The sequence below is a fragment of the Lolium rigidum genome, chromosome 3 (genome assembly GCF_022539505.1).
Source record: "Lolium rigidum isolate FL_2022 chromosome 3, APGP_CSIRO_Lrig_0.1, whole genome shotgun sequence".
Classification (NCBI taxonomy): domain Eukaryota; kingdom Viridiplantae; phylum Streptophyta; class Magnoliopsida; order Poales; family Poaceae; genus Lolium; species Lolium rigidum.
The window spans coordinates 335,511,765-335,525,419 of NC_061510.1; the positions used below are offsets into that span (position 1 = coordinate 335,511,765).

General features: G+C 46.0%; 2 protein-coding genes across 2 annotated transcripts; both read left to right on the forward strand.

Annotated features, from left to right (window-relative positions):
- The first annotated feature begins 739 nt into the window (after positions 1-739).
- LOC124700097 (glutamyl-tRNA(Gln) amidotransferase subunit C, chloroplastic/mitochondrial-like) lies at positions 740-2,999 on the forward strand. The gene is made up of 5 exons (XM_047232282.1): positions 740-973; positions 1,079-1,119; positions 1,460-1,515; positions 2,594-2,648; positions 2,743-2,999. The coding sequence occupies exons 1-5, from the start codon at positions 755-757 to the stop codon at positions 2,816-2,818; spliced, it is 447 nt and encodes a 148-aa protein (XP_047088238.1). The 5' UTR covers positions 740-754; the 3' UTR covers positions 2,819-2,999.
- Positions 3,000-8,261: 5,262 nt separating this feature from the next.
- On the forward strand, positions 8,262-12,559 carry LOC124697085 (BTB/POZ domain-containing protein At2g04740-like). Its single transcript, XM_047229722.1, has 3 exons — positions 8,262-9,792; positions 12,168-12,232; positions 12,377-12,559. Exons 1-3 carry the CDS (start codon positions 8,262-8,264, stop codon positions 12,557-12,559), a joined length of 1,779 nt encoding a protein of 592 aa, XP_047085678.1.
- Positions 12,560-13,655: the final 1,096 nt, after the last annotated feature.

Genomic DNA, 13,655 nt, shown 5'->3' on the forward strand with positions numbered 1-13,655 from the left:
AAGTCTCACATGATTTTAAAAACTAAACCTTAGTTTTGTGAAAAGTTCAACTTTCATCTAGTAGCAATTTTTAAGTAAAGTGCATCTCAACGGAAATTACACTTTTTGCACAACTAGAGTTGCAATTTTCTAAATTAACTCAGATTAACAAAAAAAGATCCTCAGTTCGCTGACATATAGCCACACTCGTCGGCCATCACAATGTAATTCTTTTCTCCAGAGTCAACAACTTGAAGGCGGTGGCATTTTGGATGAACTTACGCAACCGAAGCAAGTTAATTATCTTAACCCGACACATAGTCTAAGGGCATGAATAATGGTTGATAAGACTGTTTTATCTTAACCCGCCACGTAGTCTAGATATAATAACAAAACATGATATACAATGGGTTATTTTTTAGTCTTATCTTTAGTAATGAACATCTCTAAATATATGGAGAGAGATTGTTAATCTCTTAGCTAAGAGAAAACAAACAATTTTTCTTTTATTTTTCTCTCCTTCATATCATCAATTATCTTACGTGACATCACTAAGATATAACCATTATGCTCTCAGCAGCACATCACTGGTGCCTCGATGTCCTAAATCAGAGCCGTTGGGTGGATATCGGACGGTGCATGTGGGAGGAGAACAGCTGAGATGTGGATAACCAGATCAAATCGCCTCTGGCCCAAATCTAAACCCACCAAAAGCCTCGTCACGTCACTTCGGCACTTCCCACCTTTGGGCCGCCGCGGCAACAAAACCACGGCCATGCTCTCCGCCGCCGCCTCGGCCATCCCCAGGCTCCGGTGCGCTGCGCCGCCGCGGCACGCTTCGTCGAGAACTCAGTGGTCTCTGCTGCGGCGGCGTCCGCTCTCCTCCTCTCCGAATGTAGCGCCCGCCGCCGCGGCCTCGGGGCCGGGGCCACTGGAGCCGCCGGACCTTCCCCGCCTCGCCAAATCCGCCCGGATATCTCTCTCGCCGCAGGAGGTCAGCACCCTTCTTCCTTTCTCGATGGGAACCCTCTGGAACTTGAATTCCAGCCTCTGTGGGGAGCCTGATGCTTTTGCTTGTGTCTGTGTGTTGGGCCGCTAGGCCGAGGAATTCGCGCCCAAGATTCAGCAGGTGGTAGATTGGTAAGTGTTGCCCCCTTTCCGTTCCTTCTCTTCCTGTACAGTTGAAACTTATACTCTGGAATTTGGAATCTGTGGTGTCTGTAAACAACAAAGCATATATTATACTCGGATGGTGGTTAGAGAATCAAGTAGTTCCTCATAGGAAATTTAATGTTCCTGTAATCCGGTTAGCATTAGCGCTCATGGTTGTCTCGAGACTAGCATTTTTTTACATATCCTTGTGTTGGTTGGTGTTTGGGTAGGCTGCAAGGAACCACTCTTGTTTGTGGGACTGAACTTATGTATATGCATCCTATCAGCACTAGTTAAAAATACTTATTATGTATTTTTCCCTCTACAGGTTTGGGCAGCTTCAAGCGGTTGATCTTGAGTCCATTGAGCCTTCACTTAGAGCTGGTATTCATCCATGTGATTTCTTCCCATTTCCATTAGGCTGATTGCTTGTGAGTGTGCTACTGCCTCTTAGTCTAGAGGCAATACACGATGCTTGTGCTCATTCATGTGAATACGATGCTGGAGCTTGATCCTTTCATATGGTATAGCAAGATACCAAAAAAGAAACTCAATTAGATATGACGAAGTAGAACGCCTTGTAATGTTTAACTACCACTTAGGCATTTTCTTCAGGAGTAGCTTAACTCTGTTTCCTGCAATTGTCCAACTCGTATTTTATAGCCATGTCAATTAGATAAAGTCATTCAATAATAACAATATACATATGTGTTTTAATCTTGATATGTATGTGGGTCATATTTGTTCGGTAGTAACACACTTGACAATGAGTATGGTCTGTACTTTATATGCTCTTCCCCTTCCGCGTACCCAGACTCTCTTACTGCACAGGGTGACTTTTTTCAGTTCACTTGAGTTAGCATTGTATGATATAGAGAACAAACCAGAGATGGAAGGTCTAAGGAAGAAGGATAACAGTCTCATGAATTGTTTACGTTTGAAAGAAATAATTTTGAGTTGTAATGTGGACCAAATCAAGGCAATGAACCATCTGAATTGCGAGCAAAGAGATCTGTTTGCTCTCTTTTTTGCTTAATTTAATGTATTGTTTCTAACTTTGTATGAATTGCGAGCGAAGAGATCTGCAATGTATTTAGTCTTTTGTGGAAATATTCAATAGTTGATCACACAGGTGGCTGAGATGTTCTGTTCAAAATGGTTTGGATAGGAGCCACACTGTATCTAGGTCACAACATTCATAGGGCACCTGGGGATCAATTTCTGTCTATGTCCATTAAATTAGTGTTTCGGAAAAAATAAGTTGGCTTCATCTACATACATTTTTTTTCGTTGAAAGAGCATTATAATCTTGCTTCCTTTGGTTGTATATGTTGTACATAATTTCCTGAGCTGTCAGGGTTCCTAGAAGTTCCACTTAAGCATCTTTGCTGCCCGGTACATATGTTCTGTTTGTTCACCATCTCTTAGTACTTGTTTTCATGTTTGACCATCTTCATCGCAGATACTGCAGTTGGTAGTTCGTTGAGAGAAGACAAGGCTGAACCATTTGCTAACAGGTAACAAGGCATTACTCTGCACATTTCTTTGATTGAACTATCGTCAAGCTTTGCAGTGAAGGCTGAGTATTTTTTTCCGTTTTGATCAATGCAGAGATGCCATAATAGAGGCCCTTCCGAGCTATGACGATCCATACATCAAAGTGCCAAGAGTGCTGAACAGTGAATGACCTGTAATCTGTAGATCAAAATTGTGATTTTGCTAAAATTAAATTCTGTTGTACAACAAAGCACGGTGAAACAAAAAAACAAGCAAAATATCGAGATGAGAATTTGAGTAATTGTTATCTCTTCAACAGAAAGAACAATTTTAATGCGTCGGCATGTTTTGAAACTGAATACTTAGCTCCATTCAGTTTTCTGAATTTGAGTGGATGTCATCTACCACCAAATACCTTGCCTTCAATATGTAAATCATGTATTGTTGGTTAAGCGGAATCTGCTGGACTTTATGATTAAGATCTGTTGAGTGAACAAAGTGTGAATAATGTTGAGTTCTTTTACATGTCTATGTATAGATAATTGTGACTGTCACAATAACCTGAACCTGCGTGGTTCATAATGGACTCGCTGACTTGTGCACACAAAGGGGATGATACAGAAGCCAGATAAGTGTGACTGTCACAATAACAAGGCCGAAACAAGTTGGACAGATAAATGAGGAATACATTATGGAATCAGAGGGATAAAAGCATTCAGATCTTCCTGCGCATATAGTGATCACATGCAGATCAACAAGTCCCGTTTCGCATAGACACCCATGGACCATGGTTGTTGTTCTCGGAGGTATCCTGTGACCCTCTCCCACAATCCTTCCTCCCCCCACAATCCTTCCTCCACTCTTTGCCTAGGGATACAAAATCAAATTATCTTGTTGAGCAACATACATAAACTGAGATTGGCTCTGATTGTTAGGTACCAGCCTATTTAGGTTTAAGTTCTAGACTTGACATGGGTGTTCGCATTATCTTGATTAATTCCAAGATTTAACCGGTGCTATGTTTTCAGTAGTAAGTGATGTTTCCGTCAACAGCGAGACGTCTCCATTGTCCACCATGATATGCAGAAAAAACGGTGGCAAGTTTTAGTTGAGATAAACTGGGCCTCCCATTTCTTCGAACACCCTGCAGGCAGCGCAAGCCATGGCGGACGTACCGACCTGTGAGCAAAGCATGCCACAGCCGACGATGTAGCCAGGCAGCATGGGGCAGGAAATCACACCTTTTTTAGGCAGCGATGCCGGGAGAAGACTTGCGACTACTCCAAGTGCGGCCACCTTGTTTCCTGCAGCTCCAACAGCAGAAAAACCACCTCCCCAGTCGCCGGCGAAAAGTACCCGACCTTGGCGGCGTCACGGCGTTCACGTCCGACATCGGGTACGGTGGCGAATCGACGGTTGAGGGGAGGCAGCGGGACAAAGGGAAAATTGCGGGAAGATGGTGGTGGATGGGAGACCGACTAGCGGACCAGGGGAGGAGGGAGGACAAGATGGATGCGAGCCTCGTCCGCGCGGCGTCCGCGGCCATGCAAAGCATGCCCAGATTTGGGTTGGCTTTGGATCCTGGCGGACTCCTCGGTGAAAAAAAAACTTTGTTTTTGTTTCCGCGTTGGACCATATTTTTGTCTGTCGCGACCATCCAAACATACACGGACGAGATGCGTCCCCACGTTGGAGATGACCTAATTCTCAGTAGACTCAGTTGCACAACTCCAAGGTTGTAGGATTACAATGTGAAGTTTTCTCTCGCTAGAGAAATACATAGTCAACATCCCATTTTCTCACATATGTGCTATTTAGACTTGAGTGAGAGTTTGGAGCAAAACAAACATTTATGCGAGAGTTGGAGAAGTAGAGTAGTGCACCTTCTACTACTTTGAAAAAGTGAGTAAAGTGGAAATATCTATTTGTAACTTTTTTTACTTTTAAGTAAGTTGCAATGTCTGTACTTTTTAATAGATTGGTAGAATTTTCGCAAAAAATATTTATGTGTACACATTCAGACTGATCCACATTGCAAGTAAAAGACCTGAATTTTGGACCTGAATTTTTGGACAAGAACTTACAAGTAAAATTACGACCCTTCATCACATTAAATACATTCAGACTGATCCACATTGCTGCGGTTATTTCTCCTACATTTTCTCTTAATTGGTTTGTTCCTAGTTCTTAAGTGTAAATATAATGGCTTCACGTAGAGCTTAGATTATCTTTTTCGCCATTCCTTCTTGTACGATCTTCCAAGGCCGCATTCCAAGGAAAATAAAATACCAAATCTTACAAGTATCATACAAAGCCACCTATCTTCAGTGTATTTCTTAATTTGTTAAAGCTCGGGGCCTTCCACGGTACCCTGACGGATGAGCGAGATAAGCCTAACGCACAGTTGTTGCCCACTAGAATTCCCTTGCCGAAACAATAGACGTAATTCAATGGTATAAGTATACGCAACGAAGGATTAGAGCAAGCAAATAATGCATGGACTACAACATTTTATCAGCAACTATCATTATGACCGAGAGGTACATTTGCGGAAAAGAAAGCTGTACCAGGACGGTGAGTTCTTCGCTGGCTATATAGGTGGTGTCATGCTACAGCCCGAAGATATAACTGTTAGTCTGTTACTGGTTGCATACTTGCATGACCGTTCAACCCTTTTCGGTATTGCACACCACGATATATGTGCATATATCGTGGTCTTGCGGTTATTATTTCCGCACATCTGTGATTATGTTATAGTAAAAGACCGTTCCATTCATTTCACTTGAATCAACACGTATGATGTGGGAATCAACAGATATGCTGGTTAAGTTTGGGGGTCACCGGCAGTAAGTGCCGGCTAAAAAATTCCAAACCCACACACTGGACAAGTGGGCCAGGTTGGTTGAAAGTGGCGCGAGTTTGATGCCGGCGATCCCGATAGCCTCCCTTAACACAGGGGTTGGTTGGGGCTCGCAGGCTATTCTATTGGGTTCGAGATGACGTAGATTTCATATGAGGGTCGTCCGTGTAAGCACTTTCTCTCACTAGAACCCCAAATCATCATTGGCTACGATTTAGAGCTTCCCGGTGGAGATGCTCTTATAATGCAATATTGCTTCAATGTTATTTGCCTGTTGCGCAAATGGATTTACAAACTTATTTTAGTGACCTATCACCCTCACAGACTCAGAGTTGTTTTTGGCTAATCACCACACATGTTACCTTGGGTTCATGATCCATACGTCCGAGTGCTACAACTGTGACACTTAGAAGATTACAATTGATACGTATGCTAGGCTGGTAGTTGGTAGATAGGACTTTCCGACGATAGGACTTTCCGACGGAGACCCCTCCCCCGTGTTGCACCCAAAGGATGTCTGGGAGTGGTGGATGCCGAAGATGGCCGCAGGAATTGTTGGGGTGCAGATGGGCGGGCGTCGACGTGCAGCGACCAGGGCGGCGCCCTTGGTCGAGTGGTGGTCGGGCCCCTCTCCCGGCAGCACCATGGCCAGCGACGGAGAAGCGGGGCTGGGCCCGATGGTGTTGGATGAAAACTTATATCGTCTGATTTGGGTGTCTCCCATGCCGCCTCGCCAGTTCCTCTTCGCTGTGTGGTTGGGCCGGATCTCGTGGAGAGTCGACCCTGCTCTACCGCCACCTTTCTCGATATTGGCCTAGTCCGCGGGCTGCTGGTAGATTTGGTGCAGTGGATCATGCATGTTGCCGGTGGGTGGTGTGGGGCTACTGGCTTGTCTTCAACGAAGGTGGAGGAGGTGGATGATTTTTCTGATTGGTTGGACATGAAGTTTTTCATGTGTGGTCCACCTCGTAAGGCAAGTTCATCTATCATAAGGGCTCCGGTATGTTTTAAAATCATGAAAAATAGGCTGATTTTTTATGTCATTGTTTCTATTTTAATAACATTCTTATTTATGGTGCACTCTACTATTGGATTGACACATAGCAGTTAGCCTAGGCAATGCGTGATCTTGAGGAAAGGAGTCAACGTACCTGCATGGGCAAGATTTATATACCAGTAGCGATATATCTTAATTTATGTTTTAGTGAAGCATTGTTGTTGTTGTTGTTGTTGTTGTTGTTGTTGTTGTTGTTGTTGTTGTTGTTGTTGTTGTTGTTGTTGTTGTTGTTGTTGTTGTTGTTGTTGTTGTTGTTGTTGTTGTTGTTGTTGTTGTTGTTGTTGTTGTTGTTGTTGTTGTTGTTGTTGTTGTATCCTAAAGTTAGTTGTAGTGTGACGTTGTATCTTTATTTTAGTTTTAGTGTATCGGCGTACCATAATATCAGATGTATTGCAGTAGAGTCCGTCGTCCGTTAACCAGATATAAGTTTTTGACGTGTAGTAGGAAAAGGATCGTTCGTGCCTTAGCCCGGCCCTGAGGGAGGGTAGGCGGGGCGGCCGCCCTGGGCCCCGAAGCCCAGGGGCCCCAGCCAGGTACACACATGGGAGGCGACGCCATTAGAGGCAGTTTAGAGCTTTCTTCTCTCGTTCAGTTCGGAGAGACGAAGTGAAACGGTACATCTTTCTAACAGGTTGTAACTTAGGCCTGTTAATTTTTCTCTTGGGCCTTTTGTCTTCTGATTTGATACGTGATGATTGGGTGGGGGCTGGTAGGACAGCCCATGGCCACAATGCACGTTATCAGAGTACTTCCCAAAAAAAGCTAAACCGAGAGTTCTAAAAAGTGCACGCAATTGAGAGTCCTAAAATAAGTACACAATCAAGATATTTCCTGTACTCCCTCTGTTCACTTTTCTATGGCCAGGAACGATTTTCCGATAGCTATTAAAACAGCATAAAAGTACTCTTTTGCCCTCGATCGATCCAACTACAACATCGCTGATCCTATCGCAAAATTCAAAAACTTCGGTATCACTTCCTCTGTCGCCTCCATCTTCTCCGCATACACTTGCATCCACTTGCATCGCCCAATTCAAAAGTACTAGTTTTCCCTTCCAAAACTAGAAGATAATGGCCATGTACAATTCTAAGTTTCCATCTTTTTTGGTGTTGTTCGATCGTTCCTGGTAGTACCCCATCGCTAGCGTTCACACGGACACGTTAAGAGGAGACATCATAGCGTCCATTGGGCACCTTGACAACACGAATAGTCTAAGTCGATAAGATAACCCGTAAGTGAGATAAATATATATCATTACAAATGAGTTTACGGAAATTGAACACGATATGTATAAATTGTTGGTTAGTTTTGGATGCACTTTAAATGTAAAACATCATATATACATGTATATTAATTCTTTATACCATGTTTGTGTTATGCGCCCTGCGTTTTAGTTTCGCCACGGGCCCTCGAAATCTCAGGACCGACTGCCTATATATGCAGAGGTCTTGCGTATTACTCGTATATTGGTATAGTAGATGTAGGTCTACAAAACGATCACGAGATGCAGCAATTTATATTTTTTGTATAAACTTGGTCAAACTTAAAAAACGTTGACTTTTGACTAATCCTTAGACGTCTTAGATGTTGGGACCGAGGGAGTATAAGTTTTTGATGTGTAGTAGGAAAAGGATCGTTCGTGTCTATATATGCAGAGGTCTTGCGTATTACTCGTATATTGGGTTAGTAGATGTAGGTCTACAAAACGATCACGAGATGCAGCAATTTACAGGACCTAGATGGGGTCGATCACCGTCCGACGACGGTACCCAATTAGACATCTTCCAGGCAGCGCGCGCCGGCGACTGCGCCCAGCTCGCACGTCTGCTTAAAGGCGGCGCCGACGTGAACACGTGTGACCGCTGGAACTCCTTCCCGCTCTACTACGCCTGCCTCGCTGGCCATGATGTGGCCGCGCGGATGCTGCTCGAGGCCGGCGCAGGCGCCATCTTCGCCGAGAGCACCTTCGAAGCCGATCGGTGCTACCGCGCGGCGCCCAACCTGAAAATACAGAGACTCCTCCGGGAGTACGAGGTGCGGCCGCTTCCCCCGCCGCCCCCGCTCGCTCGGCTTTCCGCCGCCCTCCGGTCGGCCCCTCCAGACATCACATTGTACGTGCAAGGAAGACCCATCGAAGCTCACCGGGTGATCCTCGCCGCCCGATCCCCATACTTCCGTAGGAAACTCGCGACGGAGTGGGGAAGCCGCAGGGAAGTGAGACTCTCCAGCAGCCATATGTATGTGTCCTTCGACCTCATGCGTAGCCTAGTCGACTTTTTCTACTCGGACAGGGTCGACCTGCCCGCGGACGACGTGGAAGCTTTCGCGCGAATATGCAGAGCCTGCCAGTGTCAGGGGCTCCTACAGAGGGCTAACAGATTCCTCGCGCCCAGGAGGTGCCGAGAAACTCAGCAACTGGATCGGTGTCATCCACCGAGGCGTTTCGTTTGGCAAGCGCGGTGCGCGCAAGACCGCCTCCCGTCGGCTCTCCGGCGGATCCTGTACGACTGTCTGGCTAACTCCAGAGAAGAAGATCTCCGCAACAACGAGCCGGTCGAGACCTGCGCAGGCTCCAAGAACGACGACCTCGCTGATATATGCGTAAAAGTAGGCGAAAGGGTCTTCCGATGCCACCAGCTGATTCTCGCCTCTAGGTCTGAATACTTCAAGACCAGGCTGTCTCGACGAACCGATTTTCTCGAGCGCCATCACGGTGTCCTGGAGGAGCACGACGTGAGTGCAGAAGCGTTCGAGAAGATGCTCGTGTACATCTACACTGATGAGATAGAGGATCTGGGCGATGATCCTCTTGCTAAGGCGGAAGAGCTTCTGGACATCGCGTCGAGGTACCTGATGTATTGTTTTAAGGGGGTCGTGGCTGACTTGCTGATTCCACATCTGGACATGGACCGCGTCTCGCCGGCGCAGCTGTGCCGCTGGCTCACGCTGTCGGACATGTACGACGTTGCCAAGATACGGGAGTACTGCCTGCACATCATCGCCTGCAACTTCGAGGCGTTCGCAGAGGCAAGGGAGTTCCAGGCCTTGCTTCTTGCGTCGCGAACGAGCGCGCCAGCTGAGGGCCAAGGCGATCTTCTCAATGATTTGAGACAGACATGGTTGGCTGCTAGGCTAGATAGGAGAAATGAGAGCGCGGCGCTATTCGAGAAGCGGCTGGAGATGGTTCTCCTTACTCCACGGCAAGGGGTCAATGGTGGTGACCAAGGAGGTTTTTCATGTATGCCAGGTAGGTCGCGCACATCTATGATCCGTCGGATCGCATCAAAATTGATGAGGAAAATATTCTGCGGTATACTGCCGTCAGAGTAAGAGGCCAATGCTGAAAGTAATGATGTTTTGGTTGCAATGGAAGCGAGAACCCAATTTCATCCATATTTTTATTTATTTCTTTTCATGTTAGCTAGGTCAGATTTTTTTTTCTATTGCAAAAGCACATATGCTTTGATCAGAAGAAAGTTATAATCCATGCAACGTGGTGACACCATGGGCAATGGTGAAATTTATATGTCTGTTACCAAAATATGGTCAACAAGCCTTTTTGTGTCTCTTTTATGCAATACTAGGAAGCATAGGCGCGGGGGCGCGGCGCCGCGCCCGTGGTGTTATGCTTTTTAGCATGTATGGTTGATATTATTTGTGTTTGAGTGCACATATGATTATATACGAAGTAGCGGAATTTAATTAAATGTGTTCTGTTTTTGGTGGAAATGGAGCATCCCTAGATTTTAAATGTGATAGTTGAGAAATGATGGGCAAGTTCGATTTCTTTCAAAATCAGTATGTACTGAAAAAACCATCGACCTGATTTCACAGTGAAGTAGGATAAGATAGACAAAGCACATTGGGAAAACTGCACTTGCTTCATATCTAGGACTGGACTGGACCGACAAAAAACGCCGCCTATCGAGCATGGCCAGAGAACTCAGGTGTGCGCTAGTAGCTATAGCTTCAAGTTTTGGCGATGGATGAATGCTGGGCAAGAGCAATAGATAAGCAATTGTTCGTAACAGAAAGGATGCACGACAACAGTATGATAGGTCAGTTTATGATATACGGATGTATATTTCTTTGAGATCAGTCTCATTTGATCTCAGAGGTAGATACAAAATTGTTTCGTTCTCATACTGAATATTCTTCTGACATGCTTTGATGAAAATCTCGGAGAAACATGGAGGTAAACCAACATTTTACTGAAAATGTAACTACTTGGGTATTATTGTCACAAGGAGCTAGTCATATATAACTGGCCAATATAATACATAATAGTAGCAGTGTGTACTGTGCATAAAAGGTCTTCCTGAGCTGCTTTAGATGACCAGGTGCGAGTCTTGGCCAGATTAAATGTGGGCACTATGCTTGTTTTAGGGCGCGTTTGGTAGTCTGCATGCCCCTTGGCTCGCATCGGCTCAGATTTTTTCGGCCCGTTTGGTTATCTGGCTGAGACCGCGTTCTTGCACGAACTGCTTCTCAAAGCACCCTCGGGCCAGGCCCTGGAGGAACGCCCGGTTCGGCCGTTTCTAGCGAGCCACCCCGTTTCCACAGAAGTGGAGAACGCGGCGTCCTCGCAGAGCCACCGCGGGAGCTCGCGCGGGACAGCGAAATTTCGACGTCATGAATTCGGTCACCGCGCTTGAATTTTCGCCACCGTATATAGGGGCAGCTCTCTCACCGGCAAATCCAAATCCCGCATTTCCCCCATTCCGAGCTCATCCACTGTTCCCGATCTAGCGACATGGCCGGCTTTACCTCACCAGCACGGTCGGCGAGGCTTGCGGTGGCGATGGCGGCTGTGGCGGCGGCTACTGACCGCGGAGGATGGTCGTCTTCTTCGTGTGCCTCGATGACTTCGGTTGTGGTAAGCTTCTGCAAACCCTAGCCTCAGATCTAGATCTTTTGGGTACACAAGCGGGGTCTGAACGACTCCATTGTAGGACATTCCTTCCTCGCCGGTGGAGGTTGTGGAGGTTGTCCAGGTTGCATCTAACTCTACCACGAGGACCATTGTTGCCGTTGACTCTTCCACTGGGACGGTGGTGCTGCCTGCATCTTCGCCAGGGTCCCCTGCTTCCCCGACCTCGGTGATGCGTGTGGCTCCTTTGACTGTAAGGCCACTCTTACTTATCTCGCTGTTCATTGATGTGGTAGTGGTAGTTCATTGATCTGGCACTGCTTAAGGATGTGGATGTGGATCTGGTACTGGTAGTGGTGATAGTTCATTGATTTGCTAGTGCTTAAGGATGTGCATGTGGTAGTGGTAGTGCATTAATCTGCTAGTGTTTGTCATGTAGGCGATCATACCTTCGCGCTCCCCTGATCTGTCTGCGTCTACTGTGAATGCTCGGCCATGTCTGATTGCAAGCAAACTAGCCATGGTTTGGAAACCTGAGCTGCCAGGGTTTGTGCTGAACCGGTTGATTCAAATCGTCCGTACCGGCGTCTGCTTCAACATGGGATTCAAGGAGTAGCGGATGAAGAAGGTAGTCGCGGATGTTATTGCATTCGCTGGCGTACATGTCACCACTCTTCAGTTGTACAACCACATCAGAAACTGGAGGACGAAGTGGAGCGTCATTATGAAGATTAAGTCCGGTCGTATTCTAGACTGGAGCGAAGATGGTTGCTGCTTCTACGGCGGTGATGAAGAGACGGCGGACGAGTACATCCAGGTACGAAGCCTCATTGAGTTCCTGCATAGATCTGAAAGTATATATATGTGAATGTCGTCTGCCCTAATAGTTGTTCCTTCTGGATTGCAGCGCTAGCCTAAGCACCGTCAGTACGTCAGCACCCTGATCACGAATTACGCTCAGATGAAGACGATCTTCACTCCCCGGTTTGTGTGCAAGGCGCAGCTATTCCAACCTAACTTGCTGGTCAGGGCTATCGACTTCATTGCAGACAATGAAGCAGACTATGTTGTCTACCGTAAGCTGCAGCCACCGGTGAGGTGGAGCTGGCTCAGGACCTGGCTCCGCAACCAGTTTCCTGCTTAGTGCATCTGGTTCCTTGGTCATGATCTACTGATTTTGGGAGGTGATCTTGTATCCCTCCATTAGCTAGGACTTGCTACAACCTGATCCCCTGTCTGTAATGATGAACTTGTTCGAGGTGGTATATAGTAACCCCTCGTGTCATGGACCTGTGATGCATCACGAAGTAATTGCTTCGCTCGTGATGCATCGCCACTAAGTAGTTGTTGTGTATTACCAGCACCTTTTGTGATGAACTGGATCTGATATGTGCTGTTATTCAGTACTGGGTAACCTCACCACTCTAAGTGAAGGATTTACCACATCACTGAGCTATCTGCAACCAAACAGGTTGTGTGCTGCACTAGGAGGGAAGAAAGTACTGTAAACGGGCAACTAAACATTGGGGCATCGATTCCTTCTCCGGCACGCAAAAGGCCTCACAGGCTACCAAACGACCCGACTTTCATGGCTCATGGCCATTCGCGACGCGCATGTGAGCCCATCTCGCTGGTGCAGTGAGCCACGAATTAGATGCAGGCTACCAAACGTGCCTTTACTTCATGGCAAGCGGAAAAAGAAGTTAGTCAAGCTACTGTTTGTTCAGACAAAATGCATCAAACTTGAAGAAAAAGTAATTTGCAGATTATATGTAGTTTCACATAATACTAGTACTACAGCACTATTATCGCGTATTATCCTATGATTATTTATTTGAACTTTTTTTGGAAAGAATTAGCGTAAGAAAATATTATAATGAGAAAAAAGGTTGCTGCCTATAAAATTACACCATAATGAGTGATGAAGGCAGAAGGGTACCATTTCTGAAAGTATTAATAGCTTGCCTGCTTAGCTAATGTAAAACCGTGTATAAACCGAATGACCTGTTGATGCATGGAGCTTGGTTGTTCTACACTAGTAGAAAACATGTCTTTCATCCAGCACTCATGGGAGCTTTAGTCCCGATTTAAATACAAACCTGGACTAATGGATGGTATTAGTCCCGATTCAAATAGCGCATGCTTTAGTCCCGGTCCGTTTGGAACCTTTAGTCCCGGTTCGTATTACCAACCGGGACTAAAGGTCTACCCTTTAGTTCCAGTTGGTAATACCATTCAGG